Below are 18041 nucleotides of genomic sequence, written 5' to 3' on the forward strand. Positions count from 1 at the left end.
GCCCGCCACATTATTTTGTGCGGCCCGGGAAAGTAAAGGACGAGTGCCGACTTTCTGTTTTAGGATCAAATTTAAATTATAGATTTAGATGTTTATATTTCCTGATTTTCCCCCTTTGAAATCAATAATTGTCATTTTTTATCTATTTTTCTGTGGTTTTAGGTCTAAAATAATTTAAGTAAAATCTAAAAATATATTTAAAGAAACTACAAAAAACGTTTATTTTAAAAAAGACATTTTTTAAAATCCATAATTGTCATGTTTTAACCAATTTTTTTCTGTGTTTTTAGTTCAAAAACTTTTTTTGTAAAATCTAAAAATATAGTTTAAAAAGCTCAAATAAAGATTGTTTTAGATCTATAAAAAACTGAATTTTCAGGAATTTTAATCCAATTCTTTTAATCCATTTATTTTAAAAAATCCCTTTTTTTAAATCAATAATTGTCATTTTTAATCATTTTTTCTCAGATTTTAGTTCAAAAATCATTTTGTAAAATCTAAAAATATATTTAAAAAAATCTAAAATAAACATTGTTTTAAATCTATAAAAAACTGAATATTCAGGGCTTTTAATCCCGTTCTTGTAATCCATTTATATAAAAAAAAAATCTAAATATTCTATCTAAAATGGTCCACATGAAATCAAGTTAACGCGGCCCGCGAACCAAGCCGAGTCTGCCCCTCCTTGAACTAAACAGAACAAAAAAACTCAATTTATTCCCTCCAAATCTTCTTTATCTTCCTCTCGATGTCAAAGTTGAACGTATTGAAGAGTCGTGTTGATAGACGAGCTTGATATGTTTTTCCTCTCTGCCTTTCAAGAGTCCATTCAATTTCCCACAATGCTTAAAACTTTGCAATCAAAGCCAGCCGAACTATTTGTCGACGATTTCCCGTCAAAGGTCGAGAGCGCCGATAAAAAACGACGAACAAACACCAGCCAGCGCCATTGGAATCGTCGTCGATTATGTAAGATTTCCGCTTAAATGATGACTTGAATAGCCTTTACAATGGCAATAACATTTTTTTTGTATACTAGCGTTAGCGCCCGGGTCAAAATGACCCGTCTTCACCAAATTGAAGCGTTCTTTCCATTATTTTCCGGAAGAAACGAGTCGTCCTTGGACACAATGCCTTTGAATAGCCGCGGCGGCGTCTTCACTCTTCACCTTGTCGTTGGTTCTATAGCTGCGAGTTATGAATACATTTTCATTCATCGCCACCTCCGAGGTTTTTTCGCGTAAACAATTTCACAAAATGGAGATGCAAAGCTATGTAAAAAACACGACAAATAATGGCCACGGCGAGGCTTTGAAGCTGAATTTAATTATCATCCAATCAGATGCGAGGAATGTCCACCTGTTTTTTGGGGGGTCTTTGATGTCTTGGAGGCAGGCCTGAGGGTCTTTGTTGGGGGTCTTTGTTTCATTTTGGGCCACCGGCCAATCAAATTTGAAGGAAACAGGTTTTTGGACATTGTTCTCACTTTATTTGTTTTTTTGTGCCAAAAAATAGCTTCCATTTATTGTATTTACTCGCATATAGCTGCTTTGTGCATAAGCCGCGCCTTTAAAATTTCTTAAAGCTATTGATTTTTTTAAATTTCACGATTAGATGTATAAATAAATTGTGTTTAGCATCAGTTAATTGATTCTCTTATTTTGAAACAAATGACTGTATTTTGGCATTAGTTTGCATCATGGCGTTATGACGTTATGGTTTTATGGCGTTATTGTCTTGCAGTTTTGTTCTAGCAAGTTAGAAAAAACTTTGAATCCTCACAAGGGTTACAGGGGGTGCTGGAGCCTGAATCTGTGGCCAGGCAATCGTCAAAAAGTGTCAAAAAGACACAGATGACCAATCACTCATAGCTGATTACAAGTTATTATACAGTTATTCTACAGTTAGCATACCGTTAGCCTACAGTTAGCCTATAGCTAGCATATAGTTAGCATACAGTCTACATACAGTTAGCCTATAGCATATAGTTAGCATGTAGTTAAGAGTTAGCATACAATTTGTATACAGTTAGCATACAGTTGGCCTACAGTTAGCCTAGCACGCATATTTTTGGGATGTAAGAGAAAAGTGGAGTACCCGCAGAAAACCCACGCGAGCCCGGGAAGAACATGCAAACTCGAAATGGCTTTTCTTTGAGAAATTTTGTCGGAAAAGCAAACTATTTTGCATAAATTCTGGGATGGTATGGGTTCATAGGAATTGGTCGTGGATTGCCGTCATTGAAGCGCGAGAATAACTGGTAATGTTTGTCCCCCCCCCAGGAGGTGCGCTTCACCTTAGATCGCTGCTCGGGGGCGGCCGTCACGGAGACGGAGGGCCTGGGCACCTGGCTGACCACCGAGGATCACTCGTCTTGCGAAGTCACCGCCACCATGCCGGACACGGACCAGTAAGGCTAGGTCTCTCTACCGTGTCTGCCACCCCCACTCGGTCATCTGATCTGTACGTTTGGCCACTTCCTCAGATACCTTAACGCGAGCCAGGTGCTGCAACTGGGCGGAGTCAACGAGGACATCCCGTACATGTACCCGCAGCTCCAACATAAACACTTTACGGGATGTATACGAAACCTGATCGTGGACAGCAAGGTAATGCAACTCCTCAACATTCCCTGAATTACTACTCTAATATACCTCATCTAATTTCATCTAAATACATTTAATCCAAATACATCTAATCTAATATAATCTGATTTGATCTAATCCCATTTAAATTCTTCTAATCTAATCTAAATACTGCTAATATGATCTAAATACCTATCATATAATATAATATAAATACCTCTAATCTACATCTAATCTAATCTTCATACCTCTACTCTAATCTTAATACCTCTAATCTAATCTACCACTAATCTAATTTTAATACCTCTACTCTAATCTTAATACCTCTAATCTAATCTACCACTAATCTAATTTTAATACCTCTACTCTACATCTAATCTAATTTTAACACCTCTACTCTAATCTTAATACCTCTAATCTAATCTACCACTAATCTAATCTAATCTTAATACCTGTACTCAAATCTTAATACCTTTACTCCTATCTAAATACCTCTTATCTGATATAATCTTAATGCCTCTAATCTAATATAATCTAAATACTTCTAATCTAATATGATCTAAATACCTCTAATCTAATATAATGTAAATACCTCTAATATAATCTAATCTAAATACCTCTAATATAATGTAAATACCGCTAATCTAATGTAAATACCGCTAATCTAATGTAAATACCTCTAATCTAATCTTCTCCGCCCCCCCAACCCCCCCCCCCCCCCCCCCCCGCCCCCGCCCCCCCAGATGTACGACCTGAGCTCCCCGGCCGATTCTCGGTCCAGCTCGCCGGGTTGCCAGACCACCGACGGCGGCTGCGTCAACATGGGCTACCCGTCCTGCGGGCGCCGCGGGCGCTGCCACGGCGAGTGGGGCTCCTTCAGCTGCCAGTGCGTGCCAGGCTACTCGGGGCAGCAGTGCGACCAAGGTAAGGACGCCACCGTGCCGCCATTTTGTCAAACCATGTACATATACATATACATATACACACACATACACATACACGTACACGTACACAAACACAAACACATACACATACACATATATACATAGAGATATGTCTGTAATACATCAACCTTTTCAGGAATTTAATCAGGAACCCCAAAAGAAAATACAATATATGCCTTTTTTGTCCATTTACCATGAAAAATGTGAGGCGGCATCCTTTGGCAGATTTGTAGTTGTTTCATATCAGAGCGGCAAAAAAAAGAAAAAACACGGCGGCGCGCTAATCAATGATCAACAACAGGGAAGACAAAGTGATGGATGGAAGAAAACAAAGGCTGGCTGGCACAGACGCTGACAAAACAACTGGCAGCCCGACAAACCCTCGCCAAATGGCAGGCGCCGCCGCCGCCGCCACGTGCGACGACGTGTGACGACGTGCGCCGACGTGCGACGTGTCACGTCCAAAACAAATGAAACGACAGCGGCGTGATAACTCCAAAGAGACAAAACAAATGTGGGAGAAACAAACAAAATGACACAAAAAGACGCTGACAAAAGCTTTTGAGATTCCAAAGCCAAACGTGCTCCATCTAGAGACAAACTGTCCAATTACAAACTATTATCTTGTCCATTTCGATAGCTCGGGAAATTGACGATTTGAGATTAGAAATTAAAAAGAAGACTTTTTACTCATTGGCGTCTAGTTCAGGGGTGTCGGACTTGGGTTGGTTCGCATGTGGGCCGGACCATTTTGATAGAATATTTACATTAACTTTTTTTTTGTTATTAAAATCCCTGAATTTTCAGTTTTTTGTAGATCTAAAACAATGTTTATTTCAGCTTTTTTAAAATATATTTTGAGATTTTTTTCAAAATGATTTTTGAACTGAAAAGTTGATAAAAAATGAGATTTATTGATTTAAAAGGGGGAAAATCAGGAAAATTAATATACATCTATGTTCATCATTTTAATTCTTCTGCCTTTTTTGGTAACACAAGGTTTTTCTTTTTGCAGAGGTGCCGGAGTATTCCTTCGACGGCCACAGCCACCTTCGCTACCAGCTGGCCACACCCCCTCCGCCCCGTAGGACGGCGGTGCAAGTCCTGCTTCGGACCCGCAAGCACAGCAGCGCCGTGCTCAGTCTCAGGTCCAGGGAGCAGACCGAGTACCTCAGATTGGAGGTCAGTAAGACTCCATGTCCAACTTGTTTTAAAATCGGGTTTTTTAATTCAAACTGCGTGTAAAAGAAATTATGCCTCGACGTCCCGGGGTGGTGGGTTCAATCCCCGGTTGGTCCTGACTGGATGGAGTTTGCAAACTCATCTGTATATATGCTACCTCATAGAAGTAGCATTACTTTGTAGATTTTTAGATTTCTGGTGCGGTTATAACGTGTTAATTTTTCGGCCTCGCCGTCCTGGGGTCATGGGTCAATTCCCACGTAGGTCCTGACTGGTTGTAGTTTGCAAACTCATCTTTATATATGCTACCTCATAGAAGTAGCATTGTTATGTAGATTTTTAGATTTGTGGCGCGGTGTGGCGTGTTGATTTTTTGGGGCTCGACGTTCTGGGGTCATGGGTTCGATTCCCACGTAGGTCCTGACTGGGTGTAGTTTGCAAACTCATCTGTATATATGCTACCTCATAGAAGTAGCATTGTTATGTAGATTTTTAGATTTGTGGCGTGGTGTGGGCGTGTTGATTTTTTTGGGCTCGACGTTCTGGGGTCGCAGGTTCGATTCCAGGTGGGTCCTCACTGGGTGGAGTTTACAAACGCATCTTTATATATATGCTACCTCATAGAAGTAGCATTGCTGTATAGATTTTTAGATTTGTGGCGCAGTGCGCCGTGTTAATTTTTTTCGGCCTCGACATCCTGGGGTCGCGGGTTCAATCCCGGTGGGTCCTTTCTGGGTGGAAAACCCATTTTTATATATGCCACCTAATTGAAGTAGCATTGCTGTTGAATCTTGTTAGCTTTTTAGATTTGTGGCGCGGTGGGGAGTGGTTGGTGCGTTGGCCTCGCAGTTCAGGTGTCCTGGGTTCAATTCTTTAAATCAGATTTTCATTCATTTCCCTATTAAATTTTTCAATCACAAAATTTAGTAATTTAAACCTTTCCAATAACAATTTTTTTCTATTTATTTTTATTTGAAACTAACCCAAAAAAATTCAAAAACGACAGTCTTTTCCACTCAACCGGTTGAACTAAAATCAGATTTCCATTCATATTTCAATTCAATTTTCTCAATAACAAAACTTAATAATTTAAAGTTTGTCAAAAACTAATATTTTCCATTTATTATTATCCAAAACCAACAAAAAAAAAGTCATTTGGTTGTCTTTAATTCATATTTCCATTCATTTTTCAATAAAAAAAAACTTAAACTATTCCAATAACAAAATTCTTCCATTTATTATCATCCCAAACCACCCCCAAAAAAGTCCAAAACAACAGTCTTTCCCTCTCATCCGCTTGTCTTAAAACCATATTCCCATTAATTTTTCAATTAAAATCCCTTGCCCGAAATGCGCAACGCGCGTGGAAAGCGCCTGTAAAAACTGTCCACCCGCGAAACCCTGACCTCGCCTTTAAAATTCTCCCTGGGAAATCCCGCGTTGGCGCCACGCCACGTTATTAGCCGGCTTGATATTTAGCTTGACAAATCCCCACGGCTGAACTGTTTACTCAAATAAAGCATACCTTCTAAGATGAGAAGCAAATGCATACAAACACCCCAATACCCGCACCGACGCACACCAGGGGGGAGGGAGGAGGGCCGGCAGGAGTCCAACTTCACTTTTAATTGGGGGGAAAATCAGGTGGTTAAAAAGTATGGGCCCGGCGGATTGTAAATACAATTAATTAGTTCACGGCCGAGCCTGAAAACGAGCCGCCGTGAGACTTTGGGACCCGGCGACCGTAAGCCCGTAACGAGGGGGTGGGGGGTGGGGGGGGGTGGATAAAAGAAAGGAGCGCCGACCCTCCCCTGAAAGGGAAATTAAATGACTAGATGAGACGGTGGGAATCGAAAGAAAGCAAATTTCAACGGTGTTCGTACTTAAAGTGGCCCGTGATCCGCAGACCTTGACCGACTGCAAAGCCGTTATATTAACCCTAAAGGTGTCAAAGTGGCGGCCCGGGGGCCAAATCTGGCCCGCCGCATGATTTTGTGTGGCCCGGGAAAGTTAATCATGAGTGGCAACTTTCTGTTTTAGGATCAAATTCAAATGAAGATTATTGATATATATTATATTTCCAGATTTTCCCCTTTTAAATCAATAATTGTGATTTTTTAATCCATTTTTTCAGTTTTTAGTTCAAAATTAATTTTGTAAAATCTTAAAATATATTTAAAAAAGGCTAAAATAATCATTGTTTTAGATCTGTTTCTACTTTCTGTTTTAGAATCAAATTAAAATTAAGATTATAGATGTATATTATATTTCCTGATTTCCCCCTTTTAAATCAATAATTTTCATTTTTTTAATCAATTTTATATTATATATTCAGGGATTTTAATTTAGATTTTTTTTAAATAAATGGATTAAAAGAACTGGATTTAAAGCCCTGAATATTAATTTATTTATAGATCTAAAACAATGTTTATTATAGGTTTTTTAAAAAATATATTTTTAGATTTTACAAAATGATTTTTGACCTAAAAACACCAAAAAATGATTAAAAATGACAATGATTGATTTGAAAGGGGAAAAATCAGGAAATGTAATATACATCTATGTTAATCATTTTAATTTAATCCTAAAACAGAAAGTCAGCGCTTATGATTAACATTCCTGGGCCGCACAAAAATGATGTGGCGGGCCAGATTTGGCCCCCGGGCCGCCACTTTGACACCCTTGCCCTAATGGCTTCAAAGTCTCATTTATAAGCCGATTTTAGACTTTGAAACTAAACCTTGACATAAAACTGTAATGGATTCTAAGGGTAACGTCTGGGTTTTGCATCATTATGCGGCGATATTCCTTTAAGCCGCAATTGATTTTTTTTATTTTGTCATAGCGCCACTCAACCTCTGAATATGTATGTTTATATTTACTATGCTGTAAATCTGTCTATAGACATTTTGCGCATAGTGTCAGTAAAAAAGACATCAGATATTAGAAATTTGAGTTTTAATGCAATTTTTCAGGTCTAAAAACCTCAAATCTAGTTAACAGCAGATTAAGTCTTTAGAAATACCAGTTTTGTGACCCTCATTTTTTCTTCCGTCCAGATTTTCCAAGGCCTTTTGAGCGTCTTCTACAACCTGGGCGACGGCGACCACAACCTGAGCCTTCCCAATTACCGCCTGGACAACGGCGAGTGGCACCAGGTGCGACTGGATCGCCACGACAACGAGATGACGCTGCAGCTGGACGGGGGCGGCGGCCAACGAGAAGTGACGGGCGCGCCGGGACGCAGTCGGGAGATTGTGGTGGATCCCACGTTGGTCATGCTGGGCAACGCCTTCCCCTCCGTTCTCAACAAAAGCTTCCAAGGTGAGTGACGCTCTAAATGGCGACCAATCTTCCTTCTCTAAATGCCTATCCGTCCATCCGACGTCCATTGTAGTCAAATGGAGCTAATTAGCTAGCCAGTGTCAATGCTAGGAGGATAACTGGAAAAATGTAGGCTAGCAAATGTGTTTTCTCTCTTAGCATAAACAGTTAGCACATGAGCTAAGCTAATATCCCTCCCAGTTGAAATGGAATGGGCGTCAACAACAACAACAAACGTATTAATGGAAGGAAAAATGGTGATAAACTCATTGACAGGGGGATGATTGGACGCCTATTGCTGTCAAAACTCATTGGCCGAAGGATGATTGGACGCCTATTGTTGTCAAATGATGCTAATGAGATAGCCAGTGTCAAAGCTAGATAGATAACTGGTATAAAAGTAAGCTAGCAAACATGTTTTCTCTCCTAGCATAAGCAGTTAGCACATGAGCTAAGCTAATATCCCTCCCAGTTAAAATGGAATGGACGTCAACAACAACAAACACATTCATGGAAGGAAACATGGATGCCTACAAGTGATAAACTCATTGACAGAAGGATGATTAGACGTCTATTGCTGTCAAAGTTGGCTAATAAGTTAAGAAGTGTCAATTTTAGAAGGATAACTGGGGGAAAAAGTAAGCTAGCAAACATAGTTTGTCTCCTAGCATAAGCAGTTAGCACGTGAGCTAAGCTAGATGACTTTATGTTACTGTTATACTTGTCCTAGTTGAAATTGATAGGACTTTTACAACTAATAAAGTCATTACTGGAAAGACAAATATATTCCTACTAGTGATAAAATCATTAACAGGAGGATAACTCGATAGATATTGCTGTCAGAAGCAGCTAACAAGCTAATAAGTGTCATTGTGTGAAGGACAACAGGAAAAAAAGTGGCTAGCAAATGAAATCCTCCTTTTTTTGGTCCCCCTTCGTTTATTTTTATTTTTTTTACCAGCTGTGTTTACCCTTCTAAAAGAGAAGTAAAACTGTCGGCGTAGATAAAAGAGTGTTTGGGCTTATACTCGTCGTATGCTCGCCGTTTACTTCCATAGGAAAAAAATAAAAATGGCGAGGGGGGAGCGGGGGTTTGTAAACAAAGCGAACAAAGTCTGGCCAAAAGCTGCAGAGGAAACTGCCTGTGAAATTCATCGGCTACGAAAAGGCGGACGCTTTTCATGCCACAACAAATACGGCGGCCAAGCGAGTGCCGCTAACAAATCAAGACGAGAATCCGCCATTCCAAAGTTAGCGATTTAGACGTCCCGGGTTAAAAAGCGGCTCCCAGAACGTCCGTCTTTTTAATACGACCACAAAACTGTCGAGTCATGCTCTGGCTGGTTTCCCTGGTGACATACTTGGCTAATAAGTTAAGCAGTGTCCATTTTAAAAGGATAAAAACAGGCTAGCAAACATGGTTCCTCTCCTAGCATAAGCAGTTAGCACGTGAGCTAAGCTAAATGACTTAGTTATTGTTATACCCCTCCTAGTAGAAATTGAGAGGACTTTTACAACTAATAAAGTCATTAGGGGAAGTAAAATGGATTCCTACTAGTGATAAAGTCATTAACAGGAGGATGATTCGATACATATTGCTGACAATAGCTGCTAATATGCTAAGCAGTGTCATTGTTTGAAGCATTGTGTTGTGCGCCCCCGCAGGTTGCATGAGGGACCTGCGTTTGAACGGCCGCCAGCTCCCCATGGACGGCCAGAGCTCGAGGGAAGGCGTGTCGCAAATTGGCGCGCAGGGGGTGACGTTGGGGTGCCCTTCCGACTCCTGCAGGAGGAACCAGTGTAGTCCACCCTTTACCTGTGTGGACTTATGGCGGGTGCACGAATGCAGGTAACCCACCATACATTACCTTTTGGACAGAGAGATAGAAACAATTCATGTATTTATATGTTGTTATTTGAGATCCATACTTAGGATTATTATCAACATAAATGAAAATGTTAGATTTTTGCCATTTCAATTCAACACTTAGAGCACTGGTGTCAAAGTGGCGGCCCGGGGGCCAAATGTGGCCCATCGCATCATTTTGTGCGGCCCGAGAAAGTCAATGATGAGTGGCGACTTTCTGTTTTAGGATCAAATTCGAATGATAGATATAGATTTATATTGAATTTCCTGATTTTCCCTCTTTTAAATCAATAATTGTCATTTTTTAATCCATTCTTTCAGTTTTTAGTTAAAAAATAATTTTGTAAAATCTAAAAAATATATATTAAAAAAGCTAAAAAAACATTGTATTAGATCTGTAAAAAACGGAATATTCAGGGATTTTAATCCATTTATAAAAAATGTATCAATATTATATCTAAAATGGTCCAATGTATATTAAACTTCCTAATTTTTTCCCCCTTTTAAATCAATAATTGTATGTTTTTAATCAATTTTTTTCTGGGTTTTTAGTTCAAAAGTCATTTCGTAAAATCTAAAAATATGTATAAAAAATGCCACAATAAACATTGTTTTAGATCTATAAAAAAACAGATTATTCAGGGATTATAATTCAGTTCTTTTAATCCATTTATTTAAAAAAAATAAATCAAATGGTCGGGCCCACATGAAATCGAGTTGACGTTAAAAATAGAAAAAAATCCTCTTTATATTATATATCAAGCCATTAATAAAACATTTCCAATTGTGGAAAAAAAGGAAGACAAACGTTTGGCAAATAACAAAACACACCCTCACGTAAACATACAATCTAACCATTTAAAATGACAAATCCAAGGAACTTAACTGTTTTATAAACTGAAAAATATTCCTTTTTTCTAGCTTGCATAGAACTCCCAAGGAAAAAAAAATAAAATCTGACGCACGCGTCAACAGTGTTCTCCTTTTTACAGCTCCGTGTTTACTCTGAAAATAAATACCTTCTTCTTCTTTTTTTAATTTGCTTTTCTTTCCCTCCCGGAACGCCTGACGAAATTCTCCCCCCAAAAAAAGCCAAAAAGCGTAGGCGTCTTTTTAAGCGTATCGTGCTTTTTTATTTTTTTTCTCAAACTGAGGCGACGCGATAACGAGGCTGTAAAGCGTTAAGTGCCAGTGATAAAGTCTGCTAATGACGCCGCCAGCTGCAGAATACATTTAAATCCCACATTTTTATTCTGACTTTTCTTTCCCTTAATTTTTTTTATTTTTTTAAAACAGTCCCCGGGCAAAAAAGTCAGGCTGCTCACACAAAATATTTGTATTTGTGACAAAATCTCATTGATGCTTGTTTTATTTTTGCCGCTATTGACAAATATAGATTTTTTTATGACGCATTCTTAATCCAACATCAGTATTTGGATGTTCATTTTTAACAATGATGAAAATATTGCGGAATTCAGCTTGCTTTGCAATTTTCATCCTCACCACCAGATGGAGCTAAACAACTCCGCCCCATTAGACGAGATGTCAAAAGTTCAAACTCCATTTTTAGCAAAAATGTTGAAAATGTTGCGGAAAACGACCTGCGCAAAAAGCTTGAATTCAATTTGCATCGAAATTTTTTATCTTCACCATCAGATGGAGCTAAACAATGTTGAAATCTAAGATCATTTGAAGCAAATATGGAAAACTGTCCCAAAAAATGTATTGTAGAATAATTTGTTGCTTTTAGTCTTTAACTTGGTCCCATCCAAAGTTATTCCGTATTTACTCACATAAGCCGCACTCTTGTATAAGCCACACCCTTAAAATTGCCTAAAATGATTGAATTTTAAATTTCTCGTGTATAAGCCGCCCCCTGATTCACAATTCAAAGTTTTAGTAGAGTACAAATATGATACTTTGCATACAGTAATGGTTGTTTTCTTTCTGCAAAACTGAAAATAACCAACAAATATTAAATGTTAATTTTCTATCATCTAGTGGTGAAAAATAGTATTGCAAGGCTTGTGCACATATAAGCCTTACCCTTGATTCAGTCTTTTTTTTGAATTACAAATATGGCTTAGATGCGAGAAAAGATGGTACATTTGAAATTCATGTCATTAGCATTAGCTGTTCTGCTTTTAAAACAGTTCTGTTCTTTTCCTCTAGGTGTCCCCCAGGCCACATGGTCCGCGTCAACGGCAGTCGGAAGTCGTGCGTTTACACGCTTTGCGCTACACGACCGTGCCATGGCGGCACATGCGTGGCCCAGTCGCCCAGCAAGTTCACCTGCCATTGCCCCGATGGCCACCGGGGGCGCCTGTGCGAGACCACACTAGCCATCTACGGCGACGACGCGGGACTCGGCTTCAGTTCGCTCTTCGCCATCTGCGTCTGCTTCATGGCTCTGCTCGGTAAGTTAATGCGTTCCGGGACAGTCGATTTACTCTTAACTCAAATCAACGTTTCACATAGAAATGAACTAAAAACAAATTAATTGGTTCCAACCCTTTGAAAAAACCCACCAAAAACAGGATAATACAATGAAAAAATATCTGTAATTGTTCTAATTCGCTATCTATTAACAAAGTAACCAATAACTAGCGGTTTAATAGTCCTGAAATGTCTTTAATAGTACTAAAATTTGACGTATTTTTGCGAAAGGGAGACTTTTTGCATAGCAACGTGCTCCTAACATAACAATTTTTTTTAAAATTAACTTGGATAAGGATGCAGACACTCAAAAAAATAAATTTAAACTAACCTTACATTAAACTTAATCGTTATTTTGTTTTAAATTTTGATAGCTTTTTTGGCTCTATTGGCTCCGCCTCCACCATGACTTTCAGATTTGACCTATCCAGGGTTTTTTGCTTTTGTCTTCCCTTCAAAATACTCTCAAAATGTCTTTGCAATAAGATAACTCACAAGAATTAGTAATTAGAATTTTTCATTCCAAAAATTCAAGGCTCCGCCCAGTGCTCGTAGAGACATTACACATGCTCGTATATAAGTAAATATTTGCCCAAAACGTTACTCTTATCTCAAATTGCTCGTATGTCGAGGTATTACTTACTGTTTTTCTATTGTGCTCGTCAACGCGGGAAATGAGTTCTCGTGAGCTCATGCGCTCGTTTCCATACGTAATGCGGCGTTATTGCTGGGTAGCGTCGACAATTGACCTTGGTCTCGCCGGGAGACTTTTTGATATGATTAGCGTTTATTGCTTTTGTTTTATTGCGGGTCAGCTTTCCTTTTTTTCCTCCCGCTTCATCGCTAGCATCTTTATTTATTTATATTTTTTTAATTTGGCAAGTCGGAAAATGTCCTTGAGAACGCCCATTTTTATGATGCTGTTGTTCTTTTGCATTGTTATAAAAATAACATTTAAAAAAAAAATGTTCTCAAATATTTAATACATGAATAACATTCTCATGGCCAGTATTATGATTTGTTTTAAATAAATATTTTTTTTATGAATTGTTCAAATTGAATAAAATAGTGACAGTATTTTTTTTTAATTGACGTGTAAAAACATACAAACCAAAATGAAGAATAACACAAGAAACAATTAAAAACTAATATAATATTCTCATGGCCATTTTTTAAATAGAATTTTTTGTGAATGTATTTGGTGAATAAAATACTGACACATTTTCTCAAATTAACCTGCAAATAAATAAAAATAAAATAAAGTCCCAAAATTTTTTTTAAAAAGAGAAAAAACTCCCAAAAATTGTTTAAAAATAAAGAAAAAAAAACTCCCAAAAATTGTTTAAAAAAGACAAAAAAACTCCCAAAATTCGTTTAAAAAGAAAGAAAAAAACTCCCAAAAATTGTTTAAAAAAGAGAAAAAACTCCCAAAAATCGTTTAAAAAGAAATAAAAAAAACTCCCAAAAATTGTTTAAAAAAGAGAAAAAACTCCCAAAAATCGTTAAAAAAAGAAAAAAAACTCCCAAAAAATCTTTTAAAAAAGAAAAAACTCCAAAAAATTGTTTAAAAACTGGATTTTTGTACATCTGAGTTCAAAACCAAAGGTTAAGCCTTCAAAATAAGATTTCAAACTATTTCTTTTTTACTCAACAATGAATAAGTCATTTCTTGGCGATTTCCTATCCGACATGATTTTCTGGATTGATTTCTTCGAGTGTCCCGAGGACAAACTTGATTTCCTCTGTCAGGAAAAACAAAACCAAAAAAAAAATCCCCAAACAAATAAAGGCGGAATGTTTGAGTGTTCTTCTTCTTCTCTTGTCTGGCACGCACGCAGTGAGACAAAGAGTGTCTGTCAGAAACGCTGATCACATCCTCCATATCTCTCTTTTGCCTCCAGAGGGGACAAAACAACAGGCAACAACATTCATCTTATTCTTGCTTGGCCCTGACCTACACACACACACACACACACACACAATTACACACCCAAATAAACACACATACATGCGCACACTGCCAGTTCTCGGGCCGAAGGCTCAATTGTTTTTTTGTCCGTTTTTTTGTCTTTTTTTTCCCAGCGGTCTATCTAGAGACGGCAGCTCGTCTCTGATCTTGGCGAGATCGCGTTGCTGGTGGAGGAGGAATTTTCTTCTTGGTGTTTTTTTACACTTTTGCTTCCGGAGAAAAATACTCAATTGTAGGCTCTTTTGGTTTGCAGAGGGTGCTGGAGTAAGGCTTTTTCGCAAAAAAGAATGACATAGGCTTAAGTAAGCTTTTTTTCACCAAAAAGTAAAGAAAGCCTTTTTTTCACAAAAAAAAAACAAAATAGTATAGTAAGGCTTTTTTCTCAAAAAAACTACATAGTATAGTAAAGCTTTTCTCGCAAAAAAAACGACATAGTATAGTAAGGATGAATTTCTTTAAAAATAACAACATAGTATAGTAAGGATTTATTTCTTTTAAAAAATGACATGGTATAGTAAGGCTTTTTTTCACCAAAAAGTATAGTAAGCCTTTTTTCCCGCAAAAAAAAAACGAAATTGTATAGTAAAGCTTTTCTCGCAAAAAAACGACATTGAATAGTAAGGATTTATTTCTTTAAAAAATGACATAGTATAGTAAGGCTTTTTTTTCTTAAAAAAACAACATAGTAAGCCTTTTTTTCCTTAGAAAAAAGACAATCTAGGATCGAACCCTTGACCCCAAAACTGCGAGCCCTGATGCGGTAACCACTTATCCACAGATCTAAGCCCGCTCACTGCTAACATTCGATTTTTAAGACCATATAGTCGCTCGCCTCAAATGATTTTAGTATTTTTTTTATTCATACCTGAAAATGAGCTGCGGCCATTTGCCAAAAAAGAATGTGTGGATGTATTTTTTTGTTCGGGTTAAAATTTAACTGTTTTCAAAATCAATGTTCAATTTTTTTTTAATGTGTAAACCCTGACTTGGATGTTTTTTATTGCAGGGTTGTCCATTCACGGAATCAGTTTACTTGATGTTGATGATGTTTTGGTTGTTTTTTGTAGGACTCTCGCTGGGCATTTTTGTCTACACGCGCTGGAGGAGCTACAAAGGGCTGAAGGAGGGCGTGTACCACGTGTCGGCGCACCACGACGGATGGGAGGACGTCCGCGAGAACGTCCTCAACTACGACGAGGAGGGTGGCGGCGAGGAGGACCAGGTACGTGCACCAAAAAATGCATTCCAAAAAATAGTGACAACAGATAAGATTTTTTTTCTGTATAGAAAGGCTTTTTTCTAAAGAAAATGTATAATAATGCTTTTTTTCCCAAAAAACGACATACAATAGTAAAGCTTTTTTTCGCAAAAAAAATGACATAGTATAATAAGCCTTTTTTCGTAAAAATCGAGGGTACCCTAACTCTACCCCCTAAACCCTAACCCCCAAACCCTCACCCCCTAACCCTTTTGTATTTAAAAACACTGTAACCCTAAGCCCCAAGGGTAACCTAACCCTAATCTTTACCCGAACCTCTTTTCTTCACCCAAAAAACGACAAGTATAGCAAATCTTTTGGTCCCAAAAAAACGACATAGTATAACAAGCCTTTTTTTCGTAAAAAAACACAGTAAGGCTTCATTCTTAGAAAATACACTATGTATAGTAAGGCTTTACTCTATATACCATGTATAGTTAGGCTTTTTACTTAAAAAAAACATGTATAGTGATAAAATACCACATACATATACTTAAAAAAAACGTACACCACATCAAGTAAGGCTTTTATTCATAAAAATGACAATGTATACATTAACATTTTTTTTGTTTGCCAATTAAATCATCAACATCTTGCACATTAATAAGCATCCTCCATCAGAACAAAAATAGTAGCCAAGTCACAAAAATCGAATCCATATTTAATGCATTGACCATAATTTGTTCCATTTGTGTTGCCAGAACGCGTACGACATGGCCGAACTGCAAAAGTCGCTGCAACCGAGCCCGGCACAATCGCAATCGCTGCAGTACTGCCGCTCGCGGGCGCTCCACCACCCGACTCCGCCCCCGGCCGGGCCCCTCCTCCAGCACCAGCACCTCCTCCACCGGGTTCCCGTCTCCCCGCCGTCCTCGGGCCGCTCCGGCACACCGCCCCCGTCTGCCCCGCCTCCGTCTGCCCCGCCCCCTCGGAGAGACGTTCCACCCGCCCAGGGTCAGGCGGGCCCCCCGCGGCCCGCCCGGCGCTCCCTGTCCTTCTCCAGCCAGGACCTGGCCCGCTACCTGTGCGAGATCATCCGTGACGCCGACCGTCAGCCGGACACGGGACCCTTCGACTCCCTGCAGGTGTTCTCCACCGAGGGCGGAGGCTCCCCGGCCGGCTCCCTCAGCTCCTTCGGCTCGGCCGCCTCCGACCCGGGCGAGGTTCCCCCACGCCAGGAGACGCTGGGGGACTGGGGGCCTCGTTTCGAGAAGCTGAGGGCGCTGTACGAGCGCGCCGAGGCCAGCGACCTTTGAACCCCCACCGTTGACGGACTGATACAAGGACGGACATCATCCTCGACAAATTTTCGCCTCTTTGTTCGTCCTGTAAATAACAGAACGACGGTAACTCGGAGCGATGGGCCGCTCGGCGCCCCCGGCGGTTGCAAGTGGTATTGCACGCCGGCGGCGCCTTTGTCCTCGAGGCCAGCCCGGCCGGGCTCCTTTGGCGGAATGCAAAGGCGGTGCAGCATGCGATGCATTTTCCTGCTCACGTTTGGCCGTTTTTTTGTAATCTCTACAAAAAAAAGCAAATGTTTGTCTCCCTGCCCACACTCAAGCCATCCATCAATGTCAGGTATTGTCACAACATTTCCATTTCCTCAGGAAACTTGAGACATTTTCAGTTGTCAAAGCTAACATTTTAGGTTGAGTTGTTTTCATTTTCCACTCAAATGGTGCCCAATTCATTCAAACTGGGAGGATTGGTCACAAATGTTCCTTCTTTCAGCGCCAAACGACGAGTCCAATGTTACGTAGACGTCTACTATCGACAATGCTAGCAAGTGTAATGTTAGCGTAAAAAAACGACATTAATTGTGCATTGAAGTGTTACAATCATTGCCACAAATACGTTTAAAAAATTCCCATTCTGAACATTTTCAACACCAAAATGTCAACATTTTTTATCTCCGTTCTATTAACTACAAACATACACATCTTACCCATTTTTTCCCAACGATTTATCGATCAAGCCCACACATCTTTTAACAACTTTGACTTTGTCCAATTTTTTTATCCTCTGGGGCATTTTCTTGGTGCACGTTTCTCTCATTAAGGTGCATCTTTCGCTCCAAAATGTCACCCGATTGCTAACAAGCTCAGCAGTTCTGGCCCACAATCAATGTTAGCGCCAGAGACGGTTAAAACAACAACACCATCAATTTAAAAAAACAAACACTTAAAACCTTGTATTTGCAGTCGAACTTAATGAAAAATGTATACTAGACAGGTCAAAAGTTGTTTTTGCACAAATTATTGATACTACTCAAAATCTGAGATTTCGTGTTTATGGCGTACTAACATAAAAACACTGAAGCAGGGTTAGCAATGGTTAGTATTTGGATGGGAGACCATTCGGCTGCTCTAACTTACTCTTAAGTTACCAATGGGAATTAGCTCGAATGTTAATGTGTTCACTTAGCCTGTGAAAAGCAGTAGGATCTCTAATTTACAGACTCTTTCTTAAGTGGTTA

General features: G+C 39.2%; 1 protein-coding gene across 1 annotated transcript in view; it reads left to right on the forward strand.

Annotated features, from left to right (window-relative positions):
• LOC144194648 (neural-cadherin) overlaps nt 1-17729 on the forward strand; it is a 155707-nt gene extending 137978 nt beyond the window's left edge. Inside the window, exons 30-38 of the mRNA XM_077713855.1 lie at nt 2283-2410; nt 2486-2609; nt 3329-3509; nt 4545-4711; nt 7771-8035; nt 9701-9884; nt 12075-12319; nt 15375-15529; nt 16267-17729. Of these exons, the coding sequence (XP_077569981.1) occupies nt 2283-2410; nt 2486-2609; nt 3329-3509; nt 4545-4711; nt 7771-8035; nt 9701-9884; nt 12075-12319; nt 15375-15529; nt 16267-16821 (2004 nt within the window). The 3' untranslated portion in view covers nt 16822-17729. The remainder of the gene's footprint in view (nt 1-2282; nt 2411-2485; nt 2610-3328; nt 3510-4544; nt 4712-7770; nt 8036-9700; nt 9885-12074; nt 12320-15374; nt 15530-16266) is intronic.
• Nucleotides 17730-18041: the final 312 nt, after the last annotated feature.

This window comes from Stigmatopora nigra, chromosome 3 (genome assembly GCF_051989575.1).
Source record: "Stigmatopora nigra isolate UIUO_SnigA chromosome 3, RoL_Snig_1.1, whole genome shotgun sequence".
NCBI lineage: Eukaryota > Metazoa > Chordata > Actinopteri > Syngnathiformes > Syngnathidae > Stigmatopora > Stigmatopora nigra.